Source organism: Trachurus japonicus, chromosome 14 (assembly GCF_045865225.1).
Source record: "Trachurus japonicus isolate A0001 chromosome 14, Traja_1.0".
Taxonomy (NCBI): domain Eukaryota; kingdom Metazoa; phylum Chordata; class Actinopteri; order Carangiformes; family Carangidae; genus Trachurus; species Trachurus japonicus.
In genome coordinates this window covers 17,406,516-17,419,989 of record NC_140920.1, presented here as the reverse complement: position 1 = coordinate 17,419,989, position 13,474 = coordinate 17,406,516, and the positions used below count along the sequence as shown (strand labels likewise).

The 13,474-nt window shown below is 44.7% G+C and overlaps 1 protein-coding gene across 1 annotated transcript; it reads left to right on the top strand.

Annotated features, from left to right (window-relative positions):
- Positions 1-987: 987 nt before the first annotated feature.
- On the top strand, positions 988-4,460 carry LOC146974631 (uncharacterized protein C11orf87 homolog). The gene is made up of 2 exons (XM_085798183.1): positions 988-1,371; positions 1,829-4,460. The coding sequence occupies exon 2, from the start codon at positions 1,928-1,930 to the stop codon at positions 2,372-2,374; it is 447 nt and encodes a 148-aa protein (XP_085654309.1). The 5' UTR covers positions 988-1,371; positions 1,829-1,927; the 3' UTR covers positions 2,375-4,460.
- The last annotated feature ends 9,014 nt before the right edge of the window (positions 4,461-13,474 follow it).

Genomic DNA, 13,474 nt, shown 5'->3' with positions numbered 1-13,474 from the left:
TATTTCCAGCTAAGTGGCACCAGTGCTTTGAAAGCCTCAGTAGGTCAAGGTGTGGCCTCATTGTAGAAACGTCTCCTTCACCCGCACTTCTATATTTGGACTCCATGTCACGCTGCCTGCAGTTATCTTCCAGAGAGGGAGGAGCTGCTCTCAGTTTAGTGCTGATCTAAATTACTGGTTTTCAACATTATTTTAAGTGATTTTTCTTTTGGTTGTTGTTGGCAAAAAAGATCGAATGTCTTCAGACTAAAAGTAAAAGAGAGGGTGTGAGTATGAGTGGTTTTAGTGTGAAAACCAAGTTTAAATTAAGCCTCATAGAACATTTTATTGATCCCACACTAATTTCATGACTGTTGAAAAAAAAAAAAAAATTCTGATCTGATCTGGTAGAAGGTTTATTGGTGGAGAGGAGGTGTCAAATATAAAGAAGCTTTTTCAGACTCTATAGAGGAACTGAGACTGTTTGAATGAAGTTTAAGGCTGAGATTTTGTGGCTGCTTCAGGTTGACAAAAGTTGGCCTGCTCTGACAAATAAAGGGCAATAACGGTCAATTTAAAAGTTTAAGCAATTTCAGCTGCAAATTTGTGATAAATCTACCCCGATTTATCCCATCCTTTGATTATCTGATTCTGGGGTAAATGCAAATAATTAACACTTTGATGTTTATTTTTTGTGTATGTTCGGTAGGCATTATCTACAACCTTCTTAATGAGGCTTAAATGCTTCAAATCATGTAGGTTTGCAGCATCTGACTGACCACACCCACAGGAATGCCAGTTGTTACCGATCAGGGTGCAATACTGAAAGTAATTTACCAGTAGATAATCGATTTAAGTAGAAATTGATAAGCTTCTATGAAGGCTGCCATTAAAAGGAGGTATAGGCAGGCTGCTCTGGTGTGTGAGTGACACATAGACTACATCTGAAGAAAGAAAAAAAAACACACAGCCCTGCCAGCTGACTGGTATACGGGACCTTTAATGCAGCTACAGCTCTTCATTCAGATGCTGAGTGGAGCAGCGGTGACCGGAGGAGGAGACGGAGCGTTTCTAGGAAAACCAGAACACAGCTCTGCTCTAATCGCCTTTTCTCTTCTCTTTTCTTTTTTGGAAAACCCACTTTGGCACACATTGGGGGGATTTTCCTTCCCATTCGCTTCCAGCATCCACCTGAGAAAGTGCTGTTTCGGATGCAGACTGAGCGGATTGCGGCATTCAAAGCGTCCTGGATGATCGGAGCTCAGCAGCAGCAGCAGCAGCAGCAGCAGCAGCATCACATTGTATGAAAGACGTCACCGCGATCCAGTTTTCCCATTTACACTTATCGTCTCTGCCCTCGCGGACTGTTCCCCGTGCTGACTATTTCATCAGGTAAGAATTCATGATTTTCCTACATTTATTCAGCTCTTTGGTCTGTTTGGGCTGGAGATGTAAGAAACGCAGCCATTATCCTCTGCGTAAAGCTCACATTATCATCCCAAACGCTGCTGCGTGGAGAGTAGCAAAGAATGGCTTCTGTTAGGTTAAATTTTGAAGGCCTACGCATTAGGCTATAATAGATGGTGAAGCCTATTGTCTTTTTTATTTAGAGCCCATCTCACATTCATAGCAACGTCCGTTTATAAGCTGATCCAGAGGATGAGGTTTGTAACGTTGTGTGATTTAGTGTCAGATGGCGCGTATTTCTTCCCTAATTGTTTCAGATTAGTCTTATGGAAGTGGCCTGGACCAGTTAATGAGACACTGTGGGCGGGTTTCTGCTGGTTCTGGTGGGCAGCCTCCTCTGGAGCTGGATGAGCGGCTCTCATGTGTCTTCTTTTGGGTGCAGGTAACCACATGCGCGGGCCGGTGTCACCGCGCTGAGCCCGGAGAGCACAAAGGGTACTGGGGTCAGAGTGACAGACGTGGACCGGGGAAGGTGGACCGGATGACAGCCAGAACCGCTGAGGCCGCGGGACTGTCGGTGCCTCCGCCGCACCGCTGTAACGGGGCTCTCCAGGCCAACAACGGCACCTGCGCGGAGCAGCTCAGCCTCTTTCCGCCCTTCTCCTCCACCCTCGCGCTCCTCGTGCTGGTGGCCGTGCTCGTGGGGATCATCCTCGTTTCCCTGGCAACGTTCCACTTCCACAAGAGGAAGCTCCGGAACAGGAAGATCCAGCGCGCGCAGGAGGAATACGAGCGCGACCGTCGCAGCCCCGTGCGCGCCGGGGCGAGCGGGGAGCCCGCGAGGCCGTGCGTCATCGTCCGACCGGTGAGATGTGAGGAGAAGCTCTCGAGCCAGAGCACGGACAGCAGCGGGGACGGGGACGTCACCGCAGCGGCGGCGGAGGAGGACAAACAGGCGCTGCACGAGACGGTTCCTCTGGACTGTTAACTATTAGTGCAACTTCAGGGAATGAGACTGTGGAATAAACAGGAAAAGCAATAAGGCACAAAGAACTCCCACACCCATCTCTGCTGCTTGTAGACTTAGAAACAGCAGGAAAAAAATAGATGCAGAACAGTAGGCCTAGAGGTAACACTAGTACTACAGTGGCACATACAAACAGACGGGTGACAAACTAAAGGAAAAACCTGAACAAATGATTGGAGACACAAATAAGAAATGCAGATGCTTCCACAAAGGTGCACTTCATGGTACAAGTCACTCACTAACATCTGATCCAGCTCTGTGGCAGGTGCAGAGCGTCAGTCAGGGTGGACGTCAATAAACAGGGTTGGAAACTGTGGTCGACAGCGCACGTTAGAGGAACGTGATGCTCGTGCTTTAGTGCAGCATGTGAGGAAAAACAGAAGAGCAACTCTTCCTCAGGTGACTGAGATTGTCAATGCAGGACGTGGTCGGACTGTGTCAGCAAGAAGAGTCTGTCGACAGCTATGTAGGGAGGGAAACAGCGAGGTTGCAGTGCATAAACCCCTCGTTACCAAGACGAATGCACATCTGAGAGTTCAGTGGTGCAAAAACCATCAGCACTGGTCGACAGAGATGTGGAAAAAAGCAATATGGTTAGATGAGTCATCCCTCACCACGTTGTCCCCAAGTGGACGAGTGAATGAGTGGCAATCACCAGGAGAGAGGTACAGGCCAGAGCTGCTGGTGCCCACTGAGGGGGGGGGGGCTCTGTTATCAAGTGGGGGGCATTTTGCTGGCACGGTTTGGATCCACTCGTCACCTTAGAGGGTGCAGTCACTGAAAATCAACACAGAGTTGTTCTGAACGACCACCTTTGTCCTCTGATGAAACATTTCTACCCTGATGGGAGTGGTCTCCTGCAGGTTGACGATGCCACTCACAGGACACAGGGGGTCATGATAGAACGGCTCGATTGGCACGAAAAAGACGTGAATCACATGCTCTGGCCCCCACAGTCACCAGATCTCAACCCAACTGAACAGCTTTTGGAGATTTTGGAGCGACTTGTTAGACGGCGCTCTCCACCGCCATCATCCCAACACCAAACGAGGGACCATATTTTGGAATAAAGACCTCCAGAGACTTATTGAATCAATGCCGAGGCGCATTGAGGCTGTTCTGGCTGCACATGGAGGCCCAACAACTTACTGAGACACTCTGAGTTGGTTTTTCCTCTTCTTTGTCACCCGTCTGTAGGTTAGCTATGTGGTCACACTCCTTCCTCTTACACTATATTTAGCCAACCGATAACTCCTTATGGGACTGTATAAAGTATTTGCCTGCTTCGACTTTTGGACCTCTTCTTCCTTCCAAGCCTAAAACGTTGTTTAAACCTCAAAGATGTTCAAACTTTAAATCCTCCCTGGGATGTGACACACAGTTGTGTTAAATTATTAAGAGCTGACGACACAATACAGACCATAATGGCTCGCTGATCTGCCTTGGCATGTCCTCTGACACACTACCAGTATGTAGTTAGACTATAATGGATGTTGTGGTGCTGTTAGGCAGTGCAAAGCTGCATATAGGCTATAGAAATAGCTTATTTGTTTGCATAGTATTTTTTCCTTCAATTAAGTGACTTAGCATATTTGCATAAAGTACTGTCCTCCAATGTCAGTTAGACATCTGTAGGTAGCTCTAGTTAGCCTGACAGGATGCAAGACTTTTTTGCTGTAGTTATGCACATAACATTTTTTTCCTTAACGTGTCAGATAGTACGTTTTTGCGCTAATACAGTATTTTCATTTTTGAGTATTTTTAATGTATTCTCTGAAAATGTAATAAATTGAGAATCCTTCCAACAGAGGGCTTCAGTTCAAGCCAATCTTTTTATTTCTATTATGATGATCCTTCATATTGCATCATAGTGGGCCTAATAGAAAATCAATGTCATTAATAATATGAGTTCACTGTAAATGTATGCCATTATGAGAGCTGGAATGTTTTACAGTAACATCATCTTTCTGGAGTTCATATAATCTGCCTTATCAAAGGAAAATATGTAATATTCAAAGTTTATAAATAAATACTTACATTATGTTAATCCTTTGATTGTGTCAGTAGCCTGCTCTTAAACACTCGTCACCTCTGGACCATTAACCAATAAATCAGAACACTACCACCAGGTAACTGTGCAGCTGAAGTGACTGCTAAAATGTTTTGGATGGAAACTAATTTCACCACCAACCACCTAATAGACAAGTACAAATGATCTTCCCATTGGAAACCCATAGAAATAGTCTCTAAATACCCTGAAGCTACAAAACAATCACATCAGTGCATAATTTGTATGACATATAGGGCCACATGAACAACATGTACTGTAGGAGGTAGGATCTAGTCCACTGCATATATAACAAGGTTCAGTGTGCCATCAATATCAATCTTCCTGCGACTTACTGACATGAAGGTTATCTGTAGAAATACCATATTTAATCCCTATACAGCCTCAGCATGTGATGGCGCCACAGCATGTCTTATTGGAGGTCAGTGGAAGTGAATCAGCATCAGTCAGTGTGTTGGCCAGGTACCAGGACACCATGTTCCTAATTGTCCCCAGCGAAAAGGCCTGGGAATATGAAGTAGTCTTTGGCAAATCTCCAGCTCTGGAAGATGCACTGACAGACTGCCTGTCTATCTTATCTCATTGGCATAAGTGCAGCGGAATGAAACCATTTATTTTCGCAGCGAAATTGGAAGTAAGTCAATGAAAGTTGACTAATGCATTCTCCATTTAAACATGTGTTTCCTCCAGGACAATTTATAGATCAGGATACACCGCATCATACGTGTTGAGCATGAAAAAGAAGCAGTATGGTGTAGTCACGACCAGATAAAATCACAATGTTTCTGCCGTAGCCATCTTATGAAAATGCAGATCTTTTTGTTTGCCCTGGTTGTGAGGGTTTATGGTTTATTTGTCTGGGAGATGAAACACTGCTGCCTCTTCATGGTAAAGTGGGATGAGGGATGGAGCGAGCTGACTGTCAGAGGTAAGCAAGGGATGAGAGAGAGAGAGACTAGGGATGGGCGGAGGTTAAGAGTAAATACCTGAGTATTGGCATTTAGAGATGGATGGATGGAGGTCAGTAGTTAGGAAAGGATAAAGGTCACTGGCTGGGATTGGATTAAAGTGAGTGACCAGGGATGGATGGAGGTTAGTAGATAGGAATGGGTGGAGGGCAGTGGATAGGGTTGGATTAATGTAATTAGAGGGATGGATAAACATTAATGGAGGGATGGATGATGGTCAGTAGAAGGACAGAAGGAGGTCAGTTGCTGGGGATGGACGAAGGCTAATAGAGGGATGGAGGAAGGTCAGTAAAGGGATTGATGATGGTCAGTAGAAGAATGGATAGACATCTGTAGGGGTGGAGGAAGGTTAGTTAATAGGGGATGAAGAGTCAGTAGAGGGATGGATGAAGGTTTACAGAGGAATCAAAGAAGATCAATATGTATGGATGAACATACGTAAATAGAGGGATTGAAGAAGGTCAGTTGAGGAACTGACAGAAGTCTGTAGAGGGGTGGATGAAGTTCAGTAAAGGGATGGGTGAACATTAATAGAGGGATGGACGAAGAATGGATGGAAGACTGTAGGGGTTGAGGAAGGTCAGTAGAAGGATGGAGGAAGGTCAGTAGAAGAGTGGTCAGTAAAGGGATGGATGAACATAGAGGGATGGATGGAGGTCAGTAGAAGAATGGATGGACGTCTGTAGGAGCAGAGGAAGGTCAGTTACTGGGGATTGATGAAGGTCAGTAGAGGGATGAAGGAATGAATGGAACTCAGTAGCACAGGATGGGCAGAAAATAAGGATGGATGAAGGTAAATAGTGCCAGAAATTGATGGCGGTAATTGGCCAGGAGAGGATGGAGGTCTGGATGTGCAGTAGTTAGCACCATGACTTCATGTGCCATGGGGTTTTTCTATGTAGAGTTGTTACACCAACTCTGGGAGCTCTGGCTTCCTCCAACCGTTAAAGGACATACAGGTCAGGTTCACTGGTGATTCTTAAGTGCCCATAAGGGTGAATGTACGCATTATTCCCCACCCTTACCTATTGTCCGCTGGGTTTAACACCAGGTAGGTGGGTGAAGGTGGCTGAGACATTGGAGGTCAGTAAATTAGCTTATTATTCAGAGATATATGAATTAGGTACTGCTGTTATTTATTGCCACACTTAAAGAGTTGTGTTACAGAGAGACACTGCAGAAGACACTTGTGTGTGATTTAAGTTTGCTCAGGGAATAGCCTAGTTATTGTATATAGCCTCATTTAGAATTAATGAGGCCAGTTTTCAGGGTTTTGTTGTCCCGAGAGGTTTTTCTCTTCTGTGCTGCAGATAGACTTTGTAAGAGGTGTTGGCTGGCCAGCGAGTGGATTAGGTCCTCTGAGGGGTTTTTTTTATTACAGCATTATTATGGTTGTGTATAGTGAATGTGTCACCTCAGGCTGTTGGCCTTCAGTTAGAAGAACTTAAAAACATTTAGGTGACCACATAATAGGAACTTTTGTTGGTAAATCTTATGAAACCACCAAAAGAAATCATTAATTTGGAGAAAGTGCTATATATTAATAGGTTATTGATTTTGTGGTGGAAAATTGCTATGATGGGTATTCTCCTTGTAATAAGTGGTAACATAGTCTTTGAAGTAGTTGTAGTAAGACCATGTAGCAATCCTGTTAACTCCATTAGTGGAGACATTTGTGTATTGACCATAATAAACCTGGGGGCAGAGGAAGGACACTAGGATGACCTATGTACAACCTTGTTTACTAACTGATCTAGGTTGTAAATTCCTATAGGGAAACCAACAACTGGGGTAGACATTTGTTGAGTAACACATCTGTTGATTGTTTTATTGTCTGAGAAAGCTAGAAGTGCTTGTAGTAATGAAGTAACCAGAGTCATAAATTGGGGTATAAGAAGGGACTGCAACCTCTGTTCTTGGGGCACTACTCTGAACTGCTACCTGCCATGTAGTTCTGTGTTCTGTTCCCTTCTCCCCTTCTCTGTGGAGAATGGAGAATAAACTTGGGTGCATGCTACCTCTCCTGTCTTGTTCTTTGACTCGCCACCGGCAGGACCAATATTCCCACGACAAGATGGTGGCAGCAGTGGGATCTCGTGAGTGATTCGTCCATCTGCTGAGGGCAGACAGAGGCTGATCACCCCGAACAGGAAAAAAGTTCGGTCTCAAACCTCGACTCGTTCAGAGAGAGAGAGAGCTGACTGACTCAAGGCAGAGGGACCATCACCGACGAGACAAAAAGAGCAAAAGGGCGAGTCAAAGAACAACACTTGTTACGGTAACGGGGTTTAAAAAAAAAGAAGGCTGTGTTTATCTTTCCTGTGCTGCTCACCTGGAGAAGAGAGGCTCTCAAAAGGGCACAGCCATATTCCGCCTGCAGAACTGCTGAGGGTATTCGGTAAAGTACCCATTTGGGGGGTCTGGGACCTCTAGTGCTTCTAAGGCGAGAGGCCGTACTAGTAAAGATCCAACTACGGGGTCGGGGTATTCTGGGAATACTGCCTAAAAGTTGTCTCTGGGAGGCACGTGTAAATAGCCGGGGTTTACACCTAATAGACGCGTAGAGGCCGTGAGGACGCTCATTGAGCATGGGATCTAACAGCAGTCAGGAATGTGAGCCTGTGTCGCCAAACGAGCAATGCATGAAAGATAAATATGGTGATGAAACAATTAAGTTTATACAGCTGTGGTGTAGCAAAATGGGTTTCCCAAAAGGGGGTTCCTTTAGTTTGCAACACTTGGCGTTGTTTAGAAGGAAAACTAAGTAAAGAAGAAAAAGAAATAAGAAAGGGTAAGAAGGTAGTAATGATGGATTTGAGGAAGTGGAATAGCAAAGAGCGGCATTTAATGCGTGGGAAAAGGAAGCGAAGCGTAGGGATAGAAAGCAAACTTGTAAGTTGATGAAGAAGGTGCTTGTAGAGCAATCAGACATGACAAGAACAGACAATTCTTCTCAGTGCTTTTCTCTGTATGCTTCTCTTTCACAGTTGGTAAAGGTTGACCTGGAACTCGACTCCTGTACCACTCCTCCCCCACCACAACAACAGCAGCCGCAGATGCAGCCGATGCCGGATGTGCAGCAGCAGCAGCAACAGCCGCAGCCAGCACACCAGCCACAAGCAGATGCGGGCACAATCAGCAGCAGTACAGCCGCCTCAGGCAAGCACAGAGACTGGTCCTGAAGCAGGAGCAACAGTATGGAGAGCGGGGAGCTGTACATCAGTCCGCTGATGTGATGTCACCTGATGTGAAGCCAAAGACACTGACTTCTTTGACATCTCCACACACAAGGACATGTGTGTAACATAGAAAAGAAGAGACACAGCAAGAGTAAAAGACAGCAGATCTTCACAACAGTTCACAGCAATTCTCAGAGAGACAGAGAGTTCAACACCCGAGGAAGATGCCGTGAAGGAGGACAAGTGGGCAGAAGATTTGGAGGGCCAAGCAGGGCCTACATTAAAGACGATGTGTTTCACATGCGGGCAAAAAGGACACTGGGAGCGAGATTGCCCAAAGAACAAATCAGACTGATGGGGAGAGCGGACGGAGGAGAGGAAAAGGTCTCAGCCGAATGCCACTGTGTCAGAGGATAGAGGTACTGCACACACTCACAATACACACAAAACACAAACACATAAGAGTGCTACTGGGGAAAACTAACGTAAACAGAGGCACATATGTACAAATGCAGAATGAGGCCTATCAGCGGTTGCCAGAATATATGCTAACTGTAGGTAAAAACAAACTCAAATTTCTTGTTGATTCAGGAGCAACAAACTCTGTAATCAGAGCATGTGATCTCTCTCCCTCTCCAAAGATGAGTGGTAGATATGTGTATTCCATGGAAGCATCAGACACAGCAGTCTGATCACTGTCCTATTAATCTCTTGGGAAGAGATGTAAGGATAACTTTGGGGATATCTATTTTGTCAACTATAGAGGGACTGAAAGTCATAAAAGCAAATGCCTTGGTTAACCAAATGGTGAATATTAACACTCCACTGTGGTACACGTATCAATGGCAGTTGGCCAACACAGAAGAAAAGCAGAACATTAATTGAAGAGGCAGAGACAATCATGACCGCTCCTAACATTGTATTCATGCAAGATTTACTGTGTATTGACATATGAGACTAACTGGTACCAGGACAGACAACCTGACGACTTGGACATACTGACTATTGGTGACGTTTACAGGGACACAGACAAAAGTGCAGAAGCCATAAACCTGCCTAACGACCCGTGACAACTGTTTGAAGTTCCCAATGCAGTCCCACATGTAGCCTTGGCTAATACAAACAACTGTTAGTGGGAAGACATAGGGTCATTTGTTAAGGACTGCACACAAGCGACTGACTGGATAGACACTTCCACTGAAGGTGTCCGATACTGTGCGAGACTGAGCTCATGTAAATAAGCATTTTCTGCTGATGTACTGTATACACAGCATGCGCAGCGTAACACTAATGTCTGAGAAATGAATGATCTAACCTATATGTTTCCATGTATGTCTGTAGAAAAAAAGAAAAAAGCGCATGTTCATCCCTTGTTAAGTCAAGTCCCTGTCGAATTGTGGGCTAAAGGGAAATATGATGTGGGTTTAGTAAGAACGATAGAACCTAAAGCTGATTATCGACCATGTCAGAAACAATACCCACTGAGGCAAGAGTACGTCCTTTAAGGTGAAAACGTGGACGTTTACACATATGAGTCAGGGTTACTGTGAATCACCTACTATTTACAACAGTGCCTTAGCAGTGTCACTGTCATCTCTGCAACTCACACCAGGATCAGCCTTGTTGCAATACTTTGGTGATCATCTCCTTTGTGCCTCAAGAAGCCTGTCTACCTAAAGCGTGGTTTCTGCATTTCGCCAAATAGACACATGGGTTAGGCCGCGTGTCAAAAGGGGGGATGTATGCCACATTGGCAAAATATTGGTTTATTGCTTGTCTTCCTTGTTAGTGGACTTTCATTCACAGGTGAAAGCAGCACTGAAGGGTCCAGCCAGCAGTACACTCCACCCATTCCAGTGAGGAGATTGGGTGATAGTAGAAGACCTGAGAGTGAAGAGGTGGAACCAAAAGAAGTGGCTAGGACCATTCCAAGTGCTCCTGATATACAGCAGTGAAAACTTCTGAGAGAGCAACGTGGATACGCCAGTCACTGCAGAGAGGTACCAGAGCCAGAAGACAACCCCACACAACCAAAAGGAGGGAAAACACTCACTCGCTCACACACACACTTACAGCGAGGCAGCGATGACCAGCACAGCTGAAAGGTGTAAGCCAAGCGCTGCCACAGCTGCAACAATGAAGTTCACATGTTGCACACGCATGATTCCAGGGTAAATGCAACACAAAAGACACTGTGTAGTGTCCAACGAGGGACAACGATGGAACGCAGAGCTTCGTGACAAGTGTTTAACAACCTATTAAGATACTGTAGTGCTAACAATGATGTCTATGATGTGTAAAGGTTGAAAAAAGTGCATTCAATGTTGTGTTGGATTGAAGCTTGTGCATTTTCTACAATGATGTCTGATTAGTTTATCATTAATGATAAAAAGGGGGGAGTTGTGGTGGAAAATTGCTATGATGGGTATTCTCCTTGTAATAAGTGGTAACATAGTCTTTGAAGTAGTTGTAGTAAGACCATGTAGCAATCCTGTTAACTCCATTAGTGGAGACATTTGTGTATTGACCATAATAAACCTGGGGGCAGAGGAAGGACACTAGGATGACCTATGTACAACCTTGTTTACTAACTGATCTAGGTTGTAAATTCCTATAGGGAAACCAACAACTGGGGTAGACATTTGTTGAGTAACACATCTGTTGATTGTTTTATTGTCTGAGAAAGCTAGAAGTGCTTGTAGTAATGAAGTAACCAGAGTCATAAATTGGGGTATAAGAAGGGACTGCAACCTCTGTTCTTGGGGCACTACTCTGAACTGCTACCTGCCATGTAGTTCTGTGTTCTGTTCCCTTCTCCCCTTCTCTGTGGAGAATGGAGAATAAACTTGGGTGCATGCTACCTCTCCTGTCTTGTTCTTTGACTCGCCACCGGCAGGACCAATATTCCCACGACAATTTAATCCCATGTCCTTTTTACTAGTGGCATGAAAAAGACAAAGTTTCCAATTTTAGCCCCTCACCATCCTGTCTAGTAAGTGCAGCCACTAACAGGTTGGGCTTTTAGAGAAGCTTTGTGGGTTTTAGATTTTATCTGAGCGTGCTCTCCTCTTCTTGTTATTGAAGTGTTTGGAGTAACCTTGGCTTCTGAGACATGGCTTGGACTGTCTCAGTAAATCATTTTTTAATCTAATCTGTTGGGCACGAACAGAATTCGTTGCTTCTTACCTCCAGTTTGAGCGTGTTTCCAGACAATCATTGATTTCCTTTCACTTCTGCAAAGTATGAAGATCAACTCGCAGACACTGGAGACTCGCTCGAGTTGGCAGTCGTTGGTTTGGTTCACCACCAAGTGCCAGACGGCCTCTTTGTTGAACACAGACTTGCACTCCTTGCTTGCTTTGGAGAAGGTCAGCATTATTATAAATTATACAGCTTGAGCTTTGTAGATAGTGACAAGGAACATGGAAGAAAATGGGTGTGCTCCTTTAAATTATTACTGCAGGAACAGAAATATTTCAGCACAGCAGTATTTAACAGGAGAAACAGACTGTGTGATGCATCCTGATTTGGGCTGCTTCCAAGCAGCAGGACAACTCTGGTTGTTCCTACAACGCCTGGCAACTAAACTAGTGGGTGCACTAATTAATAGGTTTCCGGTTGCACTCAATATAAAACCAACACCCTGCCAGCATGCCTGTCACGCTTCCTGCTGTGGAGCATCAGCCTCCGAAGACCTACACTTTAACTAAGGCAACAATGGCGGAGACAAAAAAAAACTGGAATGATAAACTCTCCACACTCTGCTGCGTTATAGATTGGGAAAAATCCAGTCCACATTTTACAGCACGACTCCATAGGAACTAAAATATTTCATGAGGCAACGGGGGCGAATCAGGCCTGCATTCATTTACAGCTTCCACATATTTATGAGGCTTTGCCCTCGACTTTACAGCTCACTCTGATTATTCTGCTGAGCTGTATTAGCAGATTGGCTCTGCACTCTATAGCTCAGCTCCCAGTGATGACAAGTGACAGTTCGCTGTCAGAGAGAGAGGACACCACCGCTCCTGTTCTCACCCCTGCCGTCACGGTTCGAGGTAGATGATTTGTCACCACCGGTGTCTGTTTAAATGCTTCATTGCTGCAGGTTCAAGCTGTGGCTGTGAGGTTACCAAGCACTCAGACAAGTGCCTCCTCTGCTCTGTGGGCCAAAGACGGAGTATCAAATCACACTTTTTCAAAAGGCTGCAGCATTTCTCTGTGGAGAGAGCTTTACTTCTAAACTTCCTGTCGGAGCTTTAGGAGCTCTATCACCTGAAACAGACACAGTTGTTTGACTCCACTCTCCTGCCATGACACCATGTTACTGTACTGATGCCAATACAAATCATGATTTAAATGGACCTGAAATGTACCAGAAATATTGCTTTATATTCCACAGTGTGGGTCTATCTACGGCAATGCTGTTCTTTATATCGGTCCACCACTTTGCTCCAGAATGAAACATCGCAACAGGTAAATACTGGATGACAGACAGAGATGACTTTAGCAGTTTTTGCTGCCAAATGTAAATTCTACTCCTCTGACCTTTTCAAATGCTTCTCACACAAAAATTACTTTCTGGTCCATGTTGCTCATGAGATTACAAAAAGTCTGACTCTTTTTCACTAGAGACACCAATGACCTGTGAAATTATCTTTGCCTTTCACACCCTAAAGATAAAAAAAAGTCTTAAATTTAACTTTGCATTAACTGATTTTTTTTGGTAACCAGGGGAAACTTAACCATTCATTTGTTTCATGTCTACGGAAACTCCATGAATTTAAGACCAGTATTCAGTTTCTTACCAACTCTTTGGGGAAATCAGGCTGCTAAATTCTCCTCT

What these genes read in the sequence shown, in the direction of transcription:
- LOC146974631 (XM_085798183.1), top strand. Translation starts at nt 1,928, where the DNA reads ATGACAGCCAGAACCGCTGAGGCCGCGGGACTGTCGGTGCCTCCGCCG.